Here is a 24,986-nt window from a genome sequence, read left to right as displayed (position 1 = left end):
GTTTTCAGTATGTTAAATATAGTGTTTTTTCAGTTTGTTTGTAGTGCTAAACAGTATCTGCAGTGATGATGCGCTGAGCAAGCTATCAAACTCAGGTCAATTAGAACCTAACCAAGAAATGGTGGCACACAAGAAAACCAGATGAAAAAGAGGAGTCTGAAGGTAAAAAGTTGATACTTATTTTGTACTACAGTGTCACCAAAATGGGTTTTCACACCAGAAAAAACATGGCCCAGGCACGTAAGCCTTTAAGCTTGTATATATCTTCCCACAAGCATCATTTAGTCGGCATTCTTTCATCATGTGTAGGCATCTTCCCGATGATTTCTTCAACATTCATCAAAAAGGATATCGACAAGTTGGAGAATGGAATGCAGACTAAAGGTTAGATGTGGAGGATGTGACCATAAACATGGTTTTTAGTTTAAAAACCCCAGGCCATGACATAAGGAGCATTAGGGCAAACCGCTTGGATAAAAAAAAAAAAAACAAAAAAAAATGAGTCAACTGGAACTGGTGGTGTTTTCTCAAAGGGACAATCATTATTCCAAATCTATTTGTTATGACACTAATTAATGGTATTCAAATAAAAAGTTGTTTGTTTTATATGCCATCACAATAGACTAGTTTCAAATTCCAAATTACCGCTGTGTTCCTGATTACAGACCATTTTTGCACAGGTTAGCCTCGTATCAGTGTTTAAATATTCACAAATACCAACGGTAAAGTAAAGAATGCATAACTTCAACAATACAAACATTTGAAAACTCGACGGACCTTGACTGGAACACGTGAATATTCTGCACAAACTCGAGGCTAACCCTGTGTAAATGAGTCGTATGTAATCAAGAAACACAGCGGTAATTTGGAATTCGAAAAACTAGTCTATTTAACCTCTCATTCTCTTGAACTACATGTGATAAAAATCCATAGATTGTTACTATAATAGCGCACCTTAAATTTAAACTTGGGTATAATTTTGTCCCATTTTTTTTCAAATTCTTTTAAATAAATGTGTATGTTGGGTTGGGACTAGTTTTCTATTTTTTTTTCATCAGGGTGGGGCGGGTTTGGGTGTTAATGACGGATTATATAGGCCTTTCTCCCTTTCTCCTCGAGGACCTAGAGTCCTATATGTATCTCACCTGCCCTTGGGCGAATCATGAAATAAATACTTAATAAATAAATGACCACATATTATTTCCTAGACTACCATTTTTTGTTTAATGGTTGCACATGTCTGAGAAGATACAATGTAGAACTCTAACAAATAAATATTATTCTCAAGAGAACTACACATGGTCTGAAATGAAAATGAAAAAAAAAAAAAAAAAGATAAAATTGCCAAGCTGAATTAATTGTATCCTACGTATAGATGGTTGTACTTGTTTGAATGGTAAACATTATGTTATTGAACTTGATGATTTCTTTCATTCAGTTGGATAAATGATGAATCAGAACCCAAACAAATGCTGAAGCTTGATAATGACAAGTAAGCAACCATCTTGACGTCATACATATACTATACCCAGTCATAACCTTTCAAAACACAAACACAAAAACATAATTGGCTTACAATTTATAATCCTACGGGTCATGACCTTCCAAATAAAAGGTTTTACTATATCATAATGTAAAGATTTTCAGTCTGTGATATATTTGTGTCAAAAAAGGGGGAAATAACAAGCGGTAAAGGGGGGTCTGAACCCTCTGGAAAACGCCCCGGATCCAACCTTGTTACCAAGATGCTGGTTCAGGATTCAATGATAAGATTTTTATGCTGTTGACTCGCCCAGTTTTGAGCAGATTTGCCTTGCTTGTTTTCTGCTTCACTTACAGCATATAGGTGAGTGCAAAAACTAACTGTTATTCAAATTTTTATACGTCTTCTTTTCCCACCTTATTTATCATGTAGCCACCCCAATCCTATCCACCAACCAGATGCTGACAATTCTCCTGCTAAGACCATGAAGAGAATGACCAGGAAGCCAAACAACCATCGCCTACCATGCCAGTACCATATGTCAAGGGAGAAGGGAAACATGAACCTGTTGCATCACCATCTCCCAACGCCACCATCTGCAATATCTACATCAATTCAAGTAAGTTATCAGTCTCTCTGAGGATTCAGGGTTTCGAGTGTTCTAGGTTTTGATGGTCTGTCTATAATTGCAGGGAATGACGTAGCTAACAATTTGGATATTTAGACTCCTCCGCAGGCTACTCCATATATTCTCTGTTGGGATCCCTGTGTTAAATTTTATTGCAGATGTGAGACACAAAACTAGTACGGCATTTCGTGACTAAGTCTTTATGTAAATATTAGAGTGTGTGACGAAATGTTCCATGTAACCAGATAGTAGTTTTGTAACCAGAGATATATAGGGATATATTCTTACACACATGTACTGAGCATAGATCTCAAAAGAAAGAAGCAGTAAATATAAGTTCCAGCAAAAACGTGTCAACTATTGGTTCGAACGGGATCAAAAGTACCGTGTGTAACATTTTGGCGACCCCGCCAGGACCGCTAATCGAGGAATTTCTCGTAAAAAGGCGGTTCTCGAGACCTGGAAGACGATTGACCTCGTGGTCGAAGAAGTTGATGTTGTGTTGGACGCACATGGATACGAAATTAGCGTTCCTTTGAATGCTTTCATCGCAAATAAGTCAAGCATTCCCTTCGTATGGTACTGAAGACTTGATGTACGTGGCCTAAGAGGAATTAATGTCCGTTTGGACGCCAGAAAACTTTAGAGAACGTGGTTTTGCAAGATTTGGGGGTGTGGTGTAATAACAGACCAAGCCGGCTACGATGGATTTTGATTTAGAGGCTCAGCAGTTGAGATTGGAGCAAGAAATTTTAAATTTGTCGCTAGAACGCTTGCAGGAGTTAGCAGAGCACCTCAAGGTTGCCTTGTGAAAGATGAAGGAAAACTAAAGTTATCGAGGAAAATACGGAGGACAGTCGAAGAAGTAATAGAGAGCTCAGAGGACAAACAGTTAGTCATTGAAGACATCGGCAAATTCACCAAGGAGAGCAACACAGCGCAGAAGGATGCTGAATACGACAAAGCGAAGAAAGAACTAGAGAAGATGCAAGAGAACTTCAAGAAGATGATGGAGGATTACCAGAAGCAAATCAACGAAGCAAACGAAAAGTTGGTATCTCTACAACCAGGTAACAAATCATCAAAACAAGGAAGCAATCGAACCGGTATGTACTCTTAGTGACGTAGGCGTCGTAGATGTACGAAATGCACTCAGGCGCGATTTTCGTATCATTGGTATGATTGGAGGAGATACGCACAAAGAACCGCTTGTCTCTCGTAAGTCTCTTGAGGCAAATCGAGGTTGGTCTTAAGAACAAATACAGCGAGACGAAGTAATCGAAGGCGTGATCAGAGCGATTAGTCCATCACTTAAATTAAGATCTTATTTAGAAATGATGCCAGCGCTAACGATAGGAAAACTTGAGCAGATTCTAAAAGCACATTATAAACAGAAATCTAGTAACAGAGCTTTACCAAGAATTGACAACGGCATGTCAAGCTGCGAAGGAGTCTCCGCAAGATTTTCTAATTAGAGTCATGGATTTGCGCCAACAAGTTCTCTTTGCATCGCAAACGAACGAAGGAACTGTTAAGTATGACTCTGCGTTAGTAAATGGTTTATTTCGCCACGTGATCGAGACCGGCCTGCAGTCGGAATCCATACGCACAAAGCTTCGGCCACATCTGTTAAACGCTGACGCTAGTGACGAAGAGCTAATGGAGAAATTGAATGCTGCGGCGTCGGAAGAGTCTGAGCGCATGAGTAAACTGAGTCTTGGGTCACGCCAAAGCGCTCGTTAATCAAATTCACGCTCCTGTCGAACAAAACGATAGAAAAATACCAGCGCCAAAGAACCATGGCAGTGGGAAAGCACAGAGTGAAGATAGCTACATGGCAACGCTCAAGGCTCTTCAGGCTGAAGTGGCTGCAATTCGATCGGATTTAAATAAACCGCGCGAAAGAAGGAAGAAGAGAGGAATGTTCGCCGTTGCACTAAATGTGAAGAAAACAACGCTGAAAGTTGTAGTCATTGTTTTAAATGTGGATCGGGTGAACACTTCGCGCGGGGTTGCAAAACAAAGTCGGGAAACTCCCGACGGCTACGCCCGGGGGACAGGGAGTAGTCCGGGAAAACAAAGAGTCCCATGTGTGCGTGTCGTGCGGAGTACAAGGGAAACAAGAAACAGTCATACTTTGTTCGGGATGCGAAAGTGTTAATTACTGTTCAAGTGCGTGTAAGTTTGCACATTGGAATGAGCACAAAACACTTTGCAATGCAATAGGCTATATCACCCAGCAAGAGAATGAAGAGATGAGAGAACAGGATTTTACCGCACACACCTCACGCCCAGGACAACTCACCAAAGTTGTTAATTTGGTGGGGAAGAAATGCATGATAACTTGTTTTGTTAAATGGTCGCAAAACTGATGCATTATGGGATACTGGGGCTCAGGGTTTCTATCCTCCCCAAAGACTGGATTGACAAACAAATGGATGGGACTACCGTGCGTAAAATAGGGGAACTTTTAGATGGGCAAAATCTAAACCTGACAGCGGGCCAACGGTACCCCCTTTCCCATTTGAGGGTTGGGTCGAAATAGACTTTGAGCTTTTGTCAGGAGGAGAGGGATGCTAAAGTCAAAGTTCCTTTCTTGGTTTTCACGAGACCACATTAGACACACCTATTATTGGGTACAATGTTATCGCAGAACTTGTAAACGTGGAAGGGCAAACAAGTGACGGAATAGTAGACAGTATGGCGGCGACAATGAATCATCTGAAAAGAAGCGACGTAGAAGGGCTAGTGAGTACGCCGCGCGCTGTTGATCCATACTGCGAACTTGCCGAATTAAAACTTGCAAGCGAGACATTGTAATACCCAAAAAGCAAGCAACAATTATAAAGTGCTAAGCAGCAAAGGTTGGTCCGACTGAGGGTAAGATTCCAGTTTTGTTTGAACCAGACCCCCAAGCCTCGTGGCCGAGTGAAATAAATGTACCAGAATTAGAAGCAGTTCCTCCTACAGAACCGGAAGGCAGACCAGTCCGCGAGAGACGCCGTCCACAGACGCTAACCTACAACACTCTTGGGACACCAATGACTAACTGGTACCATGCAAATGGTATCGCAGCTTACCCTTATTACGGAGGGACGTATCACTACCCCGCTCCTGCACACGGAGGGGACCTTCATCAACCCACCAGTCTTGTCTAGACAAGGACAAGTTCAACAACCTTACAACCAACCTGTATACCCATGGACAGTGTATCGCCAACAGTTTAATGGCTACAACACTTACAACCCGCAGTACTAACAGATATATTTTTAGCATATTATTCTTATAGTTTATCAAAAAAATAAAAAAAAACTGGAACGGGACTGTGTCAAATACACAATGATTAGTCAGGGACTACACACGTCCTACTACACGAAACATTAGAGAGACGACGTGCCCAGCGCCGGCGGACAAGGAGAAGTTCATATGGACTATAGAAAACGAGACAGCAATTAACTGATTGGGCCTGATCAACCCAATTCACTTGAACTCTATAATCTGTAGATAGTCTTTGAATAGTGTACACGTCTGATTTATGTTTAGTGTTTTGTCTATGTCCAGGAGGGACATCATTTTAAGTGGGGGAGTATGTGAGACACAAAACTAGCTACGGCATTTCGTGACTAAGGATCTTTATGTAAATATTAGAGTGTGTGACGGAAATGTTCATGTAACAGATAGTAGTTTTGTAACCAGAGATATATAGGGATATATTCTTACAACATGTACTGAGCATAGATCTCAAAGAAAGAAGCAGTAAATATAAGTTCCAGCAAAAACGTGTCAAACTATTGTGTTCGAACGGGGATCAAAGTACCGTGTGTAACACAGAGAACTAGGAACGAGAGAGGAGGAGGAGTCTTGTTCGTACTCGCCACGGGAACCCCAAGGAACAAAAAAGAGCTAAGGAGATACCTGCGCTAGAGGCTAGGGGATATTCACCTATGATAAGAGGGCTATGGGCCAAAATGTTGACCTCCAGGCTCTCAGAAAATGCGGTCTTGCGTGATTGCTCAACTCAAAATGTTCAAATTTTCTTTTGTGAATACTCCTTGGAAAGTCTGTGATGTTTCTCTTGGGTATCCAGCACAAACCATATTAACTGTTACATGAGTGAGAAGGGGGTGTTTACCACAACAATAGCCTGGATCATGAATGCGTTAATATCGAAGCATGTTTTTGTGGTAATTGATGAACAATTGTAATATTGTTTTCATGCAGGAATCGACATCACCACAAAGCACCAGATGAACCACCAGCCGGTCTTGATATTCCTTTCTATACCGGGTAAGTAGTGGAATTATGATCCATCTATCCCATCCCATACATCCTATTCGTCTATTTTATCCATACCTACTAACTATAAGTTCATCTATCTCATTCAAAACATTTCATTTGTCTATCCCATCCATTTCACTCTACCCATTCATTTACAACCACCACATCCATCCCATTCCACACATTCCATTCATCTATCCATCCATCCTATCCAACCATTCCCCCTTCCATCACCTACCAAACATAAACCCATCCCATCATCTCACTTATAGTTAGACATTCAATCGCCCATTCCGCACATTTTTCGTTGGAACATTTTTTTATTATTATTGCGTGTAAAGTTTTCAAACATACTGTTTGTTTTTGTCGCCATATGTAGGTTCGTGCTACTCACAAGTATGTAGCCGAAGATGACGACGAGTTATCGTTCGAGAAGGGCGAAATCATTACGTCCGTGAATTCGATGATCCCGATGAACAGGTTCGTTAAGTGTAGATAGCTTTCCTTTTCCACCTTAGTGTCCTTCTTCTTCTCTCTCTCTCTCTCTCTCTCTCTCTCTCTCTCTCTGCCTTAATTGTCGCCATTTACAATCCATTCCCATCTTCTTGTGTTTTTCTTCCTCTTAAGTTCATATTCCCTGATAATGCATGGTTCTGAATCCTCTTAGTTACCGTTACTGTTCCACAAGCGTACACATTATCTAGAATATCTCAAATTAAAACTCTGATCACCACAAAATTTATTATAATTTGTTTTCAATAGTTTACTGCCCTGCGAAAAGAATAGAACATTTCCTGTTAATCCTCGTAGTACTCTTTACAACAGATACTGCGTAGTTGTTTGTGGGACAATATTTTAATTCCACTGGGAAAACAGCTGCAACGGTGATTGGTTTAAAGGGCCGATAGCTCGGACACATACATTCTAAAATTACGAAAATGTTTTTTGTTCTATTGAAACCTACGTACAACTTATCAGATTTTTTTCCCATCCAGGATGAAGGATGGACTGTTGGGCATTATGGAAACGTCAGGACTAAAGGGTGTCTTCCCGGCCAATTTCACTCAAATAATTAAAACTTGACACGCGTCACGCGACAACTCCCAGTATTAGGTGTGTGTATGTATCTTTTTTATTATTTTACAATCTTCAAAACAATATACAAGCGCTCTCGGGACTTCAAAGGCTTTTACTTGACTGTTCTAAATAACACAGGCCACTAGCCATTACAGAGGTTGAGGAAAAGACTGGGCCGAGTTGGCATTGCAGTGAATTGTGGGACGGTTTAGGGTTAAAAAATTAACGCCTTGTTTGAAGTGTGCCCAAAACAGGCCCACAATGCACTGCAATGCCACCTCGATCCAGTCTTTTCCTCAACCTCGGAATGGCTATTAGTTTGAAGTAATTCAGTCTCCGACCGATTTTTATTTTTAGTCAGGCCATTCTAAACAGCTCCTTTCATGTAATCTCTTAAAACAGCGGTTATCAGAACACACGACACACAGATCCTTGAAGGTTTTCCTGTCTTCCACACGTTGTAATCTATATTTGGTTGTTTTGGACCAAATGCTAGCAGCTCTAGTTGAAGAGCAGCGGAATAATTCCTTTTCACTTTGACAAATACCGCTGTGACACTTGAATGCGGACTCGTTCGTACAGGTTTAGCCTCATTTGCAAGCAAATCATTCGCCAATCGAAAGTCAAATAGCTAGCTTATAGACGAGTCAGTCTAAACCTGTATAGACAAGTCTTTGGTCATACAAGAACAGCAGTATGCAATGGAATTTATTGTCTTATCCAAGAAAATGAACTCCGCTGTCTATCAAAAGGTCTATCTACTCGAAGTCCATTCGTGGTTTTTATATTAGTTTTTAACCATTGAGTCTAATTGAGACATTGATGTTGTACGCGAAGATTTTTTAACCTATATTATTCCAATCTTGTGTCGTGGCCCTTGGAGTCCATCTCAAGATTCAACTGTTTCTACTACTACTACGCTCTTCCCAGTAGCTCTAGGCAGTTGGGGATTTTTTTATCACCTTCGTAGCCACCACATGATGCCAATGTTGTACCACGTGGACAAGTTTTTTTAACACCACGTGACCGAAGTGCAGTTTTTATCAAGTGGTGTACAAAAAAAAACTTGTTCGCCTTGGTAAAACATAGGCATTCACGTGGTCAATATTGAAAAGCACTTGTGGTTTAACATAACAGACGCTTGGTCTACTCTACGGAAAGAGTAGTAAACCCACTCCTTAGCTAGCCCTTCTAAGAAGGATCCTCGCTAGTAAACATCACGTTTGAGAGCTCTTAGAAATTTTGTCATTTTTTTCCAGCATGCTGTTGCACGGCATCACAAATATGTAACTAGGGGAGAGCGGTGTGTACCATCGCTGTTCGGGCTGAAAGTCGCAACCATGCACTCAAGATTAAAGGGATATTTCTTGGCCCCTGAACAAATTAGTGACTAACATTCCAAGTAAAACAAAAGAACAATGGAATTTTGGCCCGATACTATGAATTACGTTGACTATCCTTTCACGTGTGTCATGCAACGACCAAAATATTTAAAAATCCAAGAATTTTAGCTATTTGAAATCATGGAAATATATAAAATACTATAGCCTATTCAAATTATTTGGTAAAAGAAGTTTTAAAGAAAGGATAGATACTTTAGAATTTAGTTAAAAAACAGTGTATTTTATCTAATAGTTTCGCGTACAATTGTATATAAGATTAAATTGGGTGTGCTAATATTAGTGCGTGCAATGCTACTGATCTCTAACAAACTTCTTCAGAAGTCAAATTGATGAACTATAAGGGACTCTTTCACTTTGGGCATATATTTCGTAATTCAGACCAAAGAAATTATACCAACAGGGGTTGGAAATAGTAAAAAAACACATTATGTCCACATTGAAAAGCGTCTATCGTATATCGTACTTCTTTCTTAATTTCCTTCTAAAGTTTTAGTGTCTAGTAAGTCTCAAGAAAGTAATAGTATGGATAGCCGCCATGTTGGATGAAGAAAATATGAAATTTCTCCACCGGTCATGGCGGCGCTGTAAGTGACATCAAAATACAGTGGAATAAACATTACTGACATGTTTTTTTAGAGTTGCTTTTGGTGTTGTCTGTGACCCAGACAAGAAAACCAGATCATAGTCGCCATGTTGAATGACAAAATTATTAACTCCCTTCAACATGGCGGTGCTGTACGTTTGAAATGATGAGTCGTCTTGGGTTTCTGTGAGCCAGGCGCAATTCGTCATCTTGCTACCATTCAAATTTACCATGATCTGAGTTCATGGATGCTTTGATTGACAGAAGCCAAAAACTTAGACTTCTAGAAGTTGAGGAACACACAGAAACATGAAAACAGGTCTAGCAGGGTAACTTCTTGCGATAGAGTGGTTTCACATCAGCCATGTATAAGGGCAGCAAAATGCAATGTTTTAAATAAACTTTTTCTGCTGGCGAACATGGTGAATTATGGTATATCTTTGGTGCAAACATCTTTTATTTTCATCATGCCTTAGGTTGTTGGAACCTAAGCTATACCACAATGCATCCTGTTTATGGAACTCAGAAAAGGCATATGACAAGGGATTTTATTTACCCAAAAAAAATTCCTGTAGTTTTGCGCAACAACATGTCTGCCGTCAAACCCCACCATAATCTACGAATATATTAAATTTTAACCAATAGTAATTTATCTCCTTGACTATAACATTAACTCTCACTGTTATCAAATATCTTTATTGGTAACTTAACCGTTTTGTTCAAATCTACAATATTTTTTATTTCTAAACTGTAGTCCATATTCGCTTATTTCATCGAATAGAGTAAAATAATCGTAGATTCTTGTCATTTTATTACTAGATTTTTTAAATAAATTTTATCTAATTGAATGTTTTCCTTGTCTGTTTTACTATACAGTTATTTAAAGAAAAGGTTGGTGAAGATTTTGTTGTATGCTGGATGTTGCATACCAAGCCCGAAATGCGCTATGGTGATGTGAATGCCATCAGGTCACACTGAGCGAAATCATCTTCTTTATTAACGCTTAACTTGTCTTCACGTTTTTCCAGCATAATTTCTTCTGTGCCGATATTATTTACATACGAATGTAACATATTTCAAGCTTAGTATACACCATGCAACATGCAAGCAAACCTTCATCAACTTGTTTTTGAAAAAGCTGTATACGAGTCTGTCACAACCTCTAGCTCGTTATTTATTTTTTCGTGTTTTCTTTTTTTTTTTTTTTTTTCCCTCCCTTTTTGTAATTTATCATTAGCCGAGATCACCTGACTGTCTCTCTACACTGCTACCCTGGTATCTCTCTTCAGTACTTCCAAGTTTCCTTATTACCATGGCCAAGAGGCGCTGGAGGGAAACATCCTACTGCACCCAAGATATTATGTTTTCACAAAACGTTTTTTTTTTGACTTATAACCATTAAATTTATAGTTAAGAGAAACTTTTCCATAGAGAGAGGGCCTTTTGCTTAGGAGGCAGCACACTAACCAACCAAGCCACACTTGCTCCTTAAAACAGGTGTGTTAGGTCACTGAGTTTTCAAACTAATGGTCTTTTTGCTTAGGAGGCAACACACTAACCAACCAAGCCACACTTGCTCCTTAAAACAAGTGGTGAGGTCACTGAGGATCAAACGAATGGTCTTCTTGCTTAGCAGGCAAGACACTAACCAACAAAGCCACACTTTCTGCATAAAAAAAGTGTGTGAGGTCACTGAGGATCAAACTAATGGTCTTCTTGCGTAGCAGGCAAGACAGTAACCAACATAGCCCACACTTTCTCCATAAAGCTAGTGTGTGAGATCACTGAGGATCAAACTAATGGACCTCTTGCTCAGCAGGCAAGACAATAACCAACCAAGCCACACTTGCTGCTTGCATTCGTTGAGCATGCGAAGCAAGAGTGACAAGACTCTTCAGAGGAGAGCGACCCGGCATGAGCTTGAAAAGTTTGTTATCATTCGATTATCAAGTCTGCCAAATTCTGAATTGGTTGAAGCAACTACAAATAATTGCGCACAAATAATCCTAGTGTTGTCATGCGCAGTGTAAAAACTCGTTTTTCCCGCAAATAATGGTCTGCGCATGTGCATTAACGACCACTGATTTATGTGCGGCACATGTAATCTTTCGGAAGAGCACGTCGAAAGTACTCCTGGAGGAAAAGCTAGCGACTGTACGAAAATCACCTAACAATCCATCGAATGCTTACTTACGCAATAATTACTTTGAATTGTTTAGTACTTCATTCATTTATTCTCTGTATACCCTTCTTCTTGTATGCTTCGAGCTGCTGGAAGTACGACCTGTGGCGGGCCATCTTTGATGTGTCACGTCCTCTTTGTCCTTGGGCTTGAGCAGGGCAAGGTCTTCATGGACTCGAAGTCTGGGAAGTTGGTCTTGATGGTGAAACACACACCACTTGGACAGCTGAGTTGCGTTGTGAGCCTGGAAAGAAACAACGAAACAGGTTGCAGGTCGTAGAGAGTTTGAGGAGAGCATCGTGGTTTGTAATTAAGGTTGGCGTGGCGGTAATGCACTTGCCAATCAACTCTAGAATTTCGGATTTGATTTCTAGACTCGGCATCAGAAGAGTTTGTTAGGTCTCTCCCTTATTGATTCGAGGGTCTTTATCGAGGTTCCCGATTTCTTCCCTCCGCAAATCTGACAATTTAAAAGTTCAGTTTGACTTCTTTGAGTTAGCCGTGCCCTGATATAGATCAGCCAAGAGGTTGCTTCAGGGTTCGATCACTTTGAGTTAGCCGTGCCCTGACATAGATCAGCCCAGAGGTGTTTCAGGGTTCAATCTGTGAGTTAGCCGTGCCCTGACTTAGATCAGCCCAGTACGCTGTTTCAAGGTTCGATCTGTGAGTTAGCCGTGCCCTGACTTGGATCAGCTCAGAGTTTGTTTCAGGGTTCAATCTTTAAGTTAGGCGTGCACTGACTTTGATAAGCCCAGAGGTCGTTTCAGGTTATTGATATAAAATGTGAAGGCCTTTTTAAAGTCCCTTCCAGCCATCAGTGGATAGTCCTACCTGTGCAAGGAGCAATGTCTCGATCACATCGCCACAAGTTTCGTTACTCAAATGCATTCTTTGCCTCATTTCCGTCTTCAATTTTTGCGAAATGGAGAGCTCACAAAGTGAGCGCAACCTCGGAAGACAAAACTTATCACTCAAAACCAACAGCTGCCTGCTGTCTGTTGGGAATGTTGGTAAGGAATCCGTGTACAGATACTCTAACATCGCAATGAAGGCACTCGCAGATGCGTCACAAATATGAACCTATTAAAAAGAACAGTACAAAAATGGGACACTTTATTTTGGGCGTAATCAGTGTTTTTCTAATTCACGTATCGTTCTCACTGAGATTAATATTCTTATAGAAGCTTTGCATCGATGGATGGCAGCCATGACAGAAGGCACAACTTCGGCCTCCTGTCATGGCTGCCATTAGGAGATGGTGCCAAGTTTCTATTAGCCCAAAAAGGTTGTTGGAACCAAAGGTGAATTAGCAATAAGGGATAAATCATAGACGGAAAAGAATTACAGTTGTACCTCTATTAAGCGGACACCCTTGGGATCTTGTCTGTCTCCCGCTTTGACAAGATTCCTGCTTTTATATGCTTAATAAAGTAGGGGTCCGCATTCTAAACATAAATAATTAAGGTGTTTAAATTGGATTCTTCCACTACAATCTATAACGCTTGCTGATTACTTAATATATAGTTACCCTCCGTTTTCTTGACGAGACAAATAAAAAAGAATCACAATTCATTCCAGCTATTCTTGGTATCCGATCTTAGAATGATCTATCTCCTATCACTTTTGGTCTTTGGCTCCGACAACCTTTTTCTTAGGTGCGTACTTTGTTATAAAGCTCAAATGCATGACTCTACTGTACCTCATTGGTGCTGCTTTCCTTAAATCCTCCACCCAACATGGCGGCCAACACATCTGACCTCGCCATCAGCACAGCCTTGTGACCAAAAACCCTTGTTCCCTCAACAACAAAAGTAACATCTGCAAGTAGAGGTTTATTGACGAACAACTCCTTTGCTACCACATTCTTGTTCTCTTTCGCGTTCTCGCAAGCATTTTTGTTTGCATACTCTTCTTTCTTCAATGCGTTTTCACAGCACTCGGCCAGCTCTGGGAGCGCAGCAAGTTCAGCTAGTTCTGAAACATGTTTGATGACTCTTTGTTGGGTTTCTGGGTTACTCCTAAATTCCAACGTGTATAAAAAGTCCAACACGTAGGCAAACGCTTCCTGGAATTCCCACGTCAAATCGAGTCGCATAACGTTTATATCATTTTTAGTGACTTCTTGGGGGAGCGATTCTCCTTGGCATTTTTTCGGATCCTTAACTGAGTGGTCATGTGATACAAGCAGATCCCTAAAAAAAGCTGGAGCCCATACAGAGTACCACTTTATGTGCCTTGAATAATTGGGTACCGGTCGAGTAGGCTAGAGTGATATCTGAATGGCAGTAACTGGTTAGGAGTTTCTCATATCTGAGGCGTAGGTTGATGGTAAGACTGTAATCGTGACTTCATCAGGACCTATATAAAATTAATTAAAAATTCATCATTGTTTAAATAGTACTTTCAAACTCGGTTAACCAGACCCCTTTCGTTCATAACGCAAGAGCGGGTCAAGGGAAATACCTCAGTATTGGATTTTGTAATGACGTCTGACCAGATTTTGGAGAAAATGGTTAAAACAACGTATAACGTCATGTTTTCAGTATCCTCAACGACAAATTCGGCGGGTCTCTCGTGTGAGCCAACTATGTTTGAGGGAGTTTACACCACTTGGTCGAGAGGGGTCTAGGTTAGGTAACCGAGACTATACAGCACTGTGCAAATGCGTAACCAATCTCGTACCCAGTGTCCTCGGGTTTGATGGTCAACCCTTTGACCAAAAAGGGCACGACATTACGGGTACGAGATAGATGCGTAGCCTGGATGAAAACGTGTGCGCATGCGTGCTTTTTGTCTTGTCTTTTTTCAAGAACGGACGTTTGGTGCTTAGTGAGAAAAGAAAAACATGTTTTTCTCGACTATGTTTTAAGGATAAACATTAATGCTGCTGATTGAGCCCAAAACAGGGTTTTCTTTTGTTAGATCGACCAATATGGCCGCCAAGCTTCTCTATCTGGGCCCGGTTGTACGAGGCCGATGGGTAAATCTTATCCAGTGGATAAATTTATTGGATAACAGTATCGACCGGATAGCGCTATCCACTAAGGCTTCGTACAACCGGGCCCTGTACTAAGTAAACTAAAACAAACCTGGATGTGGAAGCAAGGGAGGCTCCAAGTCGTAATCAACCAGCTTAGTTGGTGTGGTTTTTCTATTTTGAAAAAGCTTGAATCTCTTTTTTCCTCTTTCGGATTTTCGTTTTTGAACTGCTCTCCTCAACGCTGTGGCGATAGTTTCTTGAACGCCTTGGCCGGTCCTTGCGCTGTTTTCACAGTAGACTGTCTCTAGTCTGGTGGCAAGTTCGGTACCCTTTGAAGGGCTAAGAAGATGCTGTATTCTACTTGACAGTAGAGTAAGAAACATTATGGCAGCCTGTTAATAATTTATTATCATAACTAGCATTGTGGTTCATTTTGTCCGCCGCCATCTGCCAATCAGAAATTAAAATAGAAAAATAATTTATCCAGGCAATGATACCGAGAGAAACCACTCAATTGTTTAGCTTGCCGAAATTTTTTTGTTTTGTTTTTCTTTTCTTTTCTTTTCTTTTCTTTCGTTTTTGTTTCTTTTTTTGGTTTGCTTTTTGCTAGCTGACGTCTTTGCATGGAGCTCCCACCATTTTTTTTCCTTTTCACTCATTTGTTTATTTTCTCATGCTTTGTTTTTCATTTTCTTTAATTTGCTTTCCCATTCACTCTCTTTTTTTTTTTCATTTTTATAATAAATACTTTATTAAAACAAAGACGTGTCACTTTACAATATACAGATATACACAAAAAGCTATACATAACATTTTCGGTCTCTTTTCCTTATATTTCTTATACACGTTTTCACTCTCATTATTCTTCTCTTTCATTCTCATTAAAACTATATCGGTCACGTATCTCAGAATGAGCTGAATGGTATGTGCCCAGAGCCTATCTACCTAAGCTCAAACTTATAAATAATAAATAAATTTTTCACTCCCATTCCCTCTCATTATTCGTCCGTTTCATTCTCATTTAAATTATATATCAGTCACGTATCTCAGTATGAGCTGAATGATGCCCAGAGGAGTACCGGTGGCGTGCGCTGCTAATGCGCCGCCTCTCACTAATGCGGCCCGAGTTTGAGTCCTGCCGATCTCGATGTCGTATATGAGTAGAGATGTTTGGTGGTTCTCTCCTGTGCTTCGAGGGTTTTTCTCCGGGTTCTCCGGTTTTCCTCCCTCCTCAAAAATCAACTTCTAAATTCTAATTCGATCTTTGGGCTTTCACTTAGTTTGGAGCCTAGCTCTTTTGTTATTGTCCCACGCTGTGATACATCAGCGAAAGCTTTGTAGAGCTTAGTAAGCTTAAAAGCACAAATATAACATAATGGGTGAATTTAGAATAATTAGCCCAGCGAATATGCTTTTTGGTTTTCATTTAAATAACAACCTACCAAAACCGTCTGCTTCTGTCAAAATGCAAATTATATTCGGCTCAAGTTTAATTAATGGTTTAACAAAAATGGTTTAAACATTGGTATTATTATATATATATCTATGTTAGCATATTGTCATTAATGATATATATGTTTTTACAAACGGCTGAAAAATTATACATATTTATCTTAATACATTTATATAATATATAATATAAAACGCGAACGCTTTTTTTTTTTTTTTTAAATTTTCCTACTGCATAAACGCACGTACGAGTAAGCTAAGGTTAAAAGTTATAGATCTTTATTTATCGATGAAACTTAATATGTTATCGCATTTTCCAACACGTTTTATCCATATAAGTCATTAAAGATATTTGAATGGCGTACGATAACATTAGAGATATATTAGAGATATATTTTCACCTTTCAACCGTAAAAAGCATAAAAAATTTTGTTTAAATGACATAAGATATTAATAAAAATACATTCGAGATGTATTGGGATTTCTTAAAGCCTAACATTATATGGTTTTCGCCACTACTTATCTCGTCGAAATTGTTGGCACTATATTATTGTCGTCCTTCTCTAACCGTGAACACTCGAGTTTATTTTATTTGTTCCTATTTTTACTTTCTCTTTTATCATTTCATCTCCTAGAATAGCTTTTATAGACTTTCAATACATGCATCTCGAATCCTATATTGTTTTGGATTTGGTTGACTGAAATTCGGGTGTTCAATTCACAGTTTAGAGTACTACGACAGTGACCTGTACGTCATCTAGATCTTCGATATTGCATTTGTATGATCATTTAAGTCCTATTAATTAAACCGTTTCATATCATAGCTGTTATGCATTTTTATTTCTGCCTGAGCTTAATTAAATGTAGCTGTAAATTAACTCTCTTTTAAAATAAGATATATGTATCATGGCGACATGTTTTATTCAAGTAAGCCGTTGACCATTTTGAATCGTATAAAATAGAAACACGTTTTCATTGTTTTCCTGTATTTCACTTTACCCTTTGTTAGCTTTCTCACCAACACCAAACACAATTTTCCTATTTACTGAACACTCGGGGGGAAAATTCACTTTTTTTTTTCTAATAATATATTTTTTTCTTAACTGTGAACTGACACTCGGGGGAAAATTCACTTTTTTTTCCCCTAATAATATATATTTTTCTTAACTGTGAACTGACGGCTCTCGTTTGCCGTTTTCTTATATAACATTTATCACAAGGAAAGGCTTTTTTTTATCGGGGGGAGGGTTGGAGAGGGGCCGGGTATTCGGAGGGCCAAGGTTCATCGATAAAAACTTGAACTTTCCGGCGTAGCTAGAGGGCTAAACCTTTATATTTTGACGAAAGCTGCTTCCTTGTTGCCTAACTTCAATGTTGAACTGATTTTAATAGGAGAGTCATATTTTTTTACGAAGTAAGGGGGGGGGGGGTGGGGGGGTGAGGGGGGGGGGGGCTATATTAGTACAACCATCTCTAAAAAGCTGGCTATGAATAATCTCTAATAATATCTAGTTAAGAAAAAGTTCTTGAAAAACTAGCGTTGCATTTCAGAAATGACACCACGCATTGAATGAAGATTTATTGATATTTTCGCAATTTTACACGTACCGTTTAACACGTAAAATATTTCGTAAATTTAGAGTTATAAACTAAATGGTTCAAAACTCTTTGCAGCTGCTTACAGAACCGAAATTTATGAATTACCTTTATATATCAGGAAATGAGCTTTAAAGGTTGCTGAACAAAAAGCATCACTTTTCTTTTGATTCAACTCTGCTGTCGAATCATGTCAGCTAATGGACTGACAGTAAATGACGGACTATTCTTTTATTCAAACTTTTTTTGTAAATGCTTTATTAATGTGTTTTAATTAATTTTTGCTTTTGTTATTCATACGCGACCTCAGAAATAAGCACTTCTGTTTAGCTCGTATACAAAAAGGAAAGGCTTTGGTCGATAACATTTTAATTTCTCAAACGAATCTAGCATGAATGAACTCAAAGCTACCAGTAGATTGTAAATTCACTACCAGATATAATAAATGATATATATAGTCCTCGCCGCTTAGTTTACTACGTCTTTTTATCGTGACGAGTTTTGAGCCATTTACAAGGGAGGGAATTTTTAAATAGCAAATCAATTAGCACTAAAATATCAGTGAAAAAAGAGATAAAGGATCTTACCCTGTTGAGCGGAGGTCGGCTTTGTTCCCGACCACGATCAAAGGAGTGCCTGCCATGTAGTGTTTCAGTTCTGGCGCCCAAACCGTAGAAATGTTTTGAAACGAGTTTGGACATGAAATATCAAAACAGACCAAGAAAACATCGGTATCCCCGTACTCCAAAGGACGCACTTTGCTCAAATCGAAGTCATCGGACGATCGCATAGTACAAGTATCCCAAAACGTAACCACATATACTTCTTGGTCAATCGTAGTGTTTATCAAGTAGGAATCTAGTACTGGAGGAACTGACGTTGGATCCAAGCGATTATCGTCGTCTGATGAAGAGTTTTCACAGTATATCCGAGCTAATAAAGAGGTCTTGCCAACACTAGGGTCCCCAACCACTTTAACTTTCAAGGATCGCATCTTCTATACTTTACAGTATCCGATTTAGATAGCACGGTTTAAATCCTGTTCAATTCTTCCCAGTATTTACCGAGTTCGTAATGAATACTCTTTACTAGGGTCTCTCTGGCATCAAGTCTGACTGATTTTCGAAAAAAAAATTAATTCCGCGACTACAGGCAAAGTTGATTGGAGCCTTTAGGGCCAGGTGGAATAGTGGGAAATAATCAAGTTGACAGTAGACAAGACGAACTTACTTCCTACTCTTATGCTCACTTCAATCTTTGTATTGTTTGAAATTATTTTATTCCAAAAACTTGTGGATTCAGAACACATTTGAGTTTTATTTTTGTTTTCGTGGTATCAATTAACACATGGATTAAATAAGATGATCTGTCAAGTGCTTAATTATTCAGTCATTCGCATTCGCAAGTAGCTTTGTTTTGTCACGTTATTGCGAATTCGTTGCGTGACAACGAAGAAAATTATTTTTATGAGGAAAAAGATTAACGATGCTGTATAATTAATCAGAGTATATGTTATTATTGAAATAAATTTTATTCGACCAAAATATAGTCTCCTAAACAACCGCTATTATTGTCGTCACGCACTAATTCTTCGATTACACACGTTACGCAGCGGAGGAAACTATGAAATTATGTGCTATTTTTCATACTTAGATAATATATTGCGTGACACTACGGAAAAAATCATTAGTCGATGACCGAGTATGACATCATCGCTGCGCTGATTGGCTGGTTATTTTTAACTACTTGTGTCTATAAAACCATGATCACTTAATCTATGAGTACAGAAAACTTCAAGGCAGTAGAACTGCTTTCGAGAAAAGTATTCTTTTATCAAAGAAAATGCAACATTTTAAGGTAGTGGTTGTTGGAGACGGAGCTGTTGGAAAATCTTGTCTGCTTATTGCCAGCCAAACTGGCTCTTTTCCTTCTGAATATGTGCCTACGGTGTTTGATAATTACAGTGCAAGCAACATTCTCGTTGATAATCGTGCTTGCAGTGTTAGTTTGTGGGATACAGCCGGGCAGGAAGACTACGATAGGCTAAGGCCGCTGTCTTATCCTGATACGGATGTATTCTTGGTTTGTTTTGATGTATCAAACAGAAATTCGTTTGAGAATATCGAGCACAGATGGATACCTGAAATTAGACACTACTCTGCTGACTCTGCGAATATTTTGGTAGGAACTAAGATAGATCTAAGGTTAAACGCTGCTAAAAACTCCAGGTAAGCAAAATAAGGAAGGGAAATTATAGACAGAAATCTTTGAATCGATAGTCATTTTTTTTTTGTACTCTATCAATATTTTGGCTATTGTATTTAGAATGCTTGCAAGATTTAGGAAGAACGTAAAGTCTAAAAGGCCGGGTATTTTGACTTTATTTTTGAACGAAATAATGTTCCGAATAATCTAGTAACTGAGAAGAGAAATCTTATTGGGGTTAATTCATCAATTATTTCCTATATTTGTTCATTACTATACTCACTCGCTCGCTCAAACAATCACAAATTAATTCATGCATGTATTCATTCATTCCTTCCTTAAAAAAGGACATTGACTTTTTTGTATATAAAACATGTCGATTTTTCACGAAATTTCACAACCAACTTATTCCAATACGTCCATTTTTATGTTTGCTTTGTTGATGTATTTAACGTAATAATTTAGTTTTCCTGCGTCAAATCACTAGATCTCCCCAAGACTATGTGACGTATGAAGAAGGCAGACAACTCGCTGGTAGACTCGGTATCTCTACCTACTTGGAATGCAGCGCTCTCACCCATGAAGGGATCGATGCAGTCATCCCTACGGCTGTGCGTACAGCCGTTCGTGAAAACTCCGGCTCCAAAAAGGAATCATCCCACTTTTGGTTCCTTGGCAAAAAGATATTCTCTGGAAAGAGTGATTCCAAATCAAATGAGCCGCGACCGCCAGTCATGCCACCTGCAGGTTAGAGTCAATTCATAATCCAATATGGCAGGCATGTTGGAGATAATAACACAAAAGTATACCTCCGATATATACTGGCCATGTTGAATCTAGTTAAAACAAACTTATTGTTTCCAATATGGTTACTTTGATTTACAGGTAATTAATTAAGGCGCTGAAATACGAGACACAAAAACGTCCAACTTGTCGCGCAGCATTGTTGCGGTGTGATTTCTAAAACAATGTTGCTCCTTTTACATCCCATCTATCCAACTTGTTACGCAACAAAATCTTGTTGCGAAGAGTAGAACGTAGATCAACTTTCTGCAACAAATTTGCGATTTGTTGCTCGTTTTTCATCACTCGTCCAACTTGTCACGCAACATTTTATGTGCAGAAGCGGCCGCCATCTTGAATTATGTACCTTGTAGCCAATCAGCGCGCAGAATATCACCTTGATAGTCCCGACTTGCAACATTAGATTTTGTTGCGTGACAAGTTGGATAGATAGGATGTAAAACGAGCAGCATTGTTTTCGAACTTGCACCGCAGCAATGCTGCGCGACATTGGACGTTTTTGTGTCTCGTATTTCAGCGCCTTTTAAAAAAAACATACTTTAAAATCTCTATTTTTGCGTTCTCAAAAGAAAAAAATCATCCTATCAATTAATTAACAAATTAAAAATCAATTAAAAATAAACTAAAAATAAATATATACAAATGCATTGTAAATTTGTTTCTATTTTTTACCAGGACTAGCACCACGGATTGAAATCACAACATCAACATTTGCAGATGAATGGCGTGAAGTTCTTACTGGTCAAGACACGAGCTGTACTGATGTCAAGTTTATCGTTGCACCGGACAACTTCGTGCTTCATGCTCACAAAGTCGTCCTCACTTCATCGTCAGCCATCTTCAAAGACATCTTCACAAGCCCTAAAAAATCGAACCAGGTTTCCAAAAGGTATTCCCAGCTGTTTGAAGAAATCAAATGAATTCATAACAAAGCTTCGAATAGGGAATTGAATTATCTAAATAATCTAAACTTACCAGATTCAGTTATGGACGAGACAAACGAAAGCGAATGTGTCGAGATAACGCTAAACAAAAGCATCCACTTTGATGTCTTCATGAGGATCTTAGAATTTCTCTACACTGGTTTACCGGGATTTTCTGAATCAGAAGACGCAGAATTCGTACAGGAAATCAAACAAACAGCCGATATGTTTGGTTTAGACTGGCTAAAACAAGTGTGCGAAAATAATCAAAGCAACGAAGCGTTTCTTAACCCTAGTATCGGAACGTGGTTGAACGATGAAGTCGGCTCCAACATGAAGCGACTGTTTCTTAATAAACCACAAATGAGTGATGTGAAGTTTCGTGTCGAAGGGAAACTCGTGTACGCGCACAAAGCCGTCCTGATGGCTCGCTGTGACGTCATGGCAGCCATGTTGGGTGGGGCTTTCATGGAAGGCAGAAACTCGTCAGAGGTAAGTAATCAAGTTTGTTGAATACTATGATGACTTCAGCAATGAAGTGGAAAGACATGTTCCTTTATATGGCTTTTTGCACAAGGTCTTTAGATATGTTTCCAAAATTATCTTGTGACTCTAAAAGCAACAACAACAACAACAAAAAGTTAGTCACACTCTTTATTGCATAATTTGTGCTATTTCTTTTATTTCAGAATCGCATGTAAAACATGCGATTCTGAAATAAAAGAATAGTATGGTGCGTTAGTGACTTTTTAGTTTTGCAAATCAATTTTAAAATTTGAAAACATGTCCATATTTTTGTATTCCACTCCAACAGACTGAAATCAAAGAAGCCAGTCTGGAAAGCTTCTTGGCTATTCTCGAGTACCTGTACACGGACCACGCTCCGATAGAAGAAGGAGATGCTATAGACATCATGGTATTAGCAGACAGGTTCTGTCTTCCTCGCCTGGTTACGTTATGCGAGCTATACATCACTAAGAAGGTTGATAAAATGATCGAGAAAAAAGTTAGTGACGGGGCTGAGTATGTGGTGAATCTGCTCTTGTTGTCTCAGGTAAATAAAATCAAGCTATTCTAAATTTGATATTGTCTTTTCAAACTGGTAAAAATATTTATTTAACTTCGACTAATAACGTGGGGGAATGGTTGCCCAATTCTCCCGGTCCAAGGACTCATGTATAAAGCGCAAGAAGAAGCTGCGCACTTTACTCCCTCAGACTAAAAGTGCTCCTTATTACGGATATTTAAATAATGCTTAAGCAACACAGAACAGAGAGACGTGGAGATCCTGAGATCCTGAGGATCGGTCCTGAGGATCTGAGCACTAAAGGCGCGATTACACTGAGCAATTTTCTCTACAGCTTGTCCCGTAACTGCTTTGCGACAAAATTCTGAGATATTCTAGATAATGTGTTGAGCTTTTGGGACATAGCAACGTTAACTAAGGGAGTCGCAGCCATGAGTTGTGCGTCAACGCAATCTAGATCTATCCAAACCGAGCTGAATGTGAAAGGAAAACAGTAAAAAGGCAATAGTAGATGCGTTGACTTTTGTGGAAAGAAGAAAACTAGTAAATCCAATTAAAGAAATTCCTCAGCGCAGGAGATGATCAACAAGCAAATGTAAAGGTGAGCACTGGAGAGGTTAATCAGAGCGGAACGTTTATGTACCGGGTTTACCATCACAACAGCACAAACAACCGACGCGAGGGGACTTGGTGTGATGCACGCACGTGTGACATGTACATTTCAACACAAAGTGATCACTACGTGAATATTTTCCAAAGCAACGAAAAACGATGGAGCCTCAATTGTTGCCAACTTGCTGCAAGTTATCTCGCAAATTTTTTTTTAAATTGCGCTGTAGGTTACACGCTGCAATTTTACATTGCAACTTTTGTCGCAAGGCAAGTTGCAAAGAAAATTGCTCCGTACAATCGCGCCTTAAGTAAACTTTGAAAGCCGCGCACTATACCAACTGAGCTACGACTGCTCCTGTAACGAACTGATTCATCGTTTTTTGTTGCTTTGGAAATTATTCACGTAGTGATCACTTTGTGTTGAAATGTACATGTCACACGTGCGTGCATCACACCAAGTCCCCTCGCGTCGGTTGTTTGTGCTGTTGTGATGGTAAACCCGGTACAAAAACGTTCTCTGATTAACCTCTCCAGTGCTCACCTTTACAGTTGTTTGTTGATCCTCTCCTGCGCTGAGGGATTTCTTTGGATTCACTAGTTTTCATCTTTCCATAAAAGTCAAGACATCTACTATTGCCTTTTTATTGTTTTTCTTTCTCATCCAACTCGGTTTGGATAGATTGCGTTGACGCACAACTCAACGCTCCGTCTCCCTTAGTTACCGTTGCTATGTCCCACAAGCTCAACACATTATCTAGAATATCTCAGAATTTAAAACTGGTTGCGGAAAATTGATTATGAATTGTTTCAACAGTCTACTGTCCTGCGAAAATGAAAAAGAAAATTGCCTCTTAATCCTTGTAGATACTGCGCAGTTGTTTTTATTTTGAATTTAATAATCTTGGAAAAAGTACTGCAATGTTGATGATTTGCTATTGTCTGAGTCAGAACCATGAACTGACCAACTAAATCGATCTGTAGCCTAATTGAAGTCAGGCTAACTTCACAGAAATTAGCTTTTATTTTATTATATTTGCAGGCTCACAATGCCCATCAGCTCAGCAACTGGTGTCTACACTTCATAGCAACAAATTACCTGATCTTCGAGTCGAATCCTTCCTTCACCCTTGTCCAAGGAACCAATATAGAGTACGTCGAAAAACACAGATGGCCTCCCTTGAGCTATCTCAATGAAGTACAAGAATTCGAAAAGAAAGTAGGCCACACCAGTAAAAAAGGCAAATGCAGCATCATGTAGTAGGTCTGGCTGCATGGCTGTGAAGACTCGGACCGGCATGATGCATAGAGCACCATTTTCTGCGATAAATAAGTACTTCAAACATAGTTAGAATAATTCTGGCCTGTGGTACACGAAAAAAGTTGCATCCGGCCCGGTTGAGCACATTACGCCATCGGCAGCAATACTGTTCACAGCATATGAAACTTTACAGTTGTTGCACAAAACAGTTGCAAGAATGGGCACTCATGGTGCAATTACGTGCAATTGGCGTTCAACATTGCGCGTTTCACAGTGTGACAGGGCCAGGAAAGGGTGACATGTTAGGTCGCATGAAGCAACAAACAAACAAAAACAAAGCAAAAAACAAGCAAAGAAACAAAAGATGATGAAAATTCAATGTTTTCTAACTGAACAAAACTTTTTTAGTGAAAACTAAGCATCAAATTTCCATCATTGCGTTTGTTTGCTTGTTTACTTGTTGTTTTTACAATTATATATATATATATATACACTCGA

At 39.2% G+C, this 24,986-nt stretch overlaps 1 protein-coding gene, 1 long non-coding RNA gene and 1 pseudogene across 3 annotated transcripts; 2 read left to right on the top strand and 1 right to left on the bottom strand.

Moving 5' to 3' along the window:
- Positions 1–1,949: 1,949 nt before the first annotated feature.
- On the top strand, positions 1,950–6,864 carry LOC148907154 (uncharacterized). The gene is made up of 3 exons (XR_016121070.1): positions 1,950–2,102; positions 6,333–6,398; positions 6,769–6,864. It is a non-coding gene; the product is annotated as an uncharacterized LOC148907154 (long non-coding RNA).
- Positions 6,865–11,683: 4,819 nt separating this feature from the next.
- Positions 11,684–18,941, bottom strand: LOC148907153 (rho-related protein racA-like; annotated as a pseudogene). The gene is made up of 5 exons (XR_016121130.1): positions 18,247–18,941; positions 14,724–14,971; positions 13,334–13,992; positions 12,466–12,714; positions 11,684–11,878 (listed from the first exon to the last, which is right to left on the bottom strand). The product of XR_016121130.1 is annotated as a rho-related protein racA-like (transcript).
- A 493-nt stretch (positions 18,942–19,434) lies between these two features.
- LOC116288412 (rho-related protein racA) lies at positions 19,435–24,986 on the top strand. Its single transcript, XM_089036339.1, is given in 5 exon segments — positions 19,435–19,887; positions 20,352–20,611; positions 21,344–22,083; positions 22,406–22,645; positions 24,270–24,986. Coding segments are annotated over 5 exon segments (1,845 nt in total). The 5' UTR covers positions 19,435–19,501; the 3' UTR covers positions 24,489–24,986.

Source organism: Actinia tenebrosa, unplaced genomic scaffold (assembly GCF_029948245.1).
Source record: "Actinia tenebrosa isolate PJP-AT-01 unplaced genomic scaffold, QUT_ActTen_1.0 PGA_scaffold4__44_contigs__length_22323623, whole genome shotgun sequence".
NCBI lineage: Eukaryota > Metazoa > Cnidaria > Anthozoa > Actiniaria > Actiniidae > Actinia > Actinia tenebrosa.
This window is presented reverse-complemented; position numbering and strand designations above follow the sequence as displayed.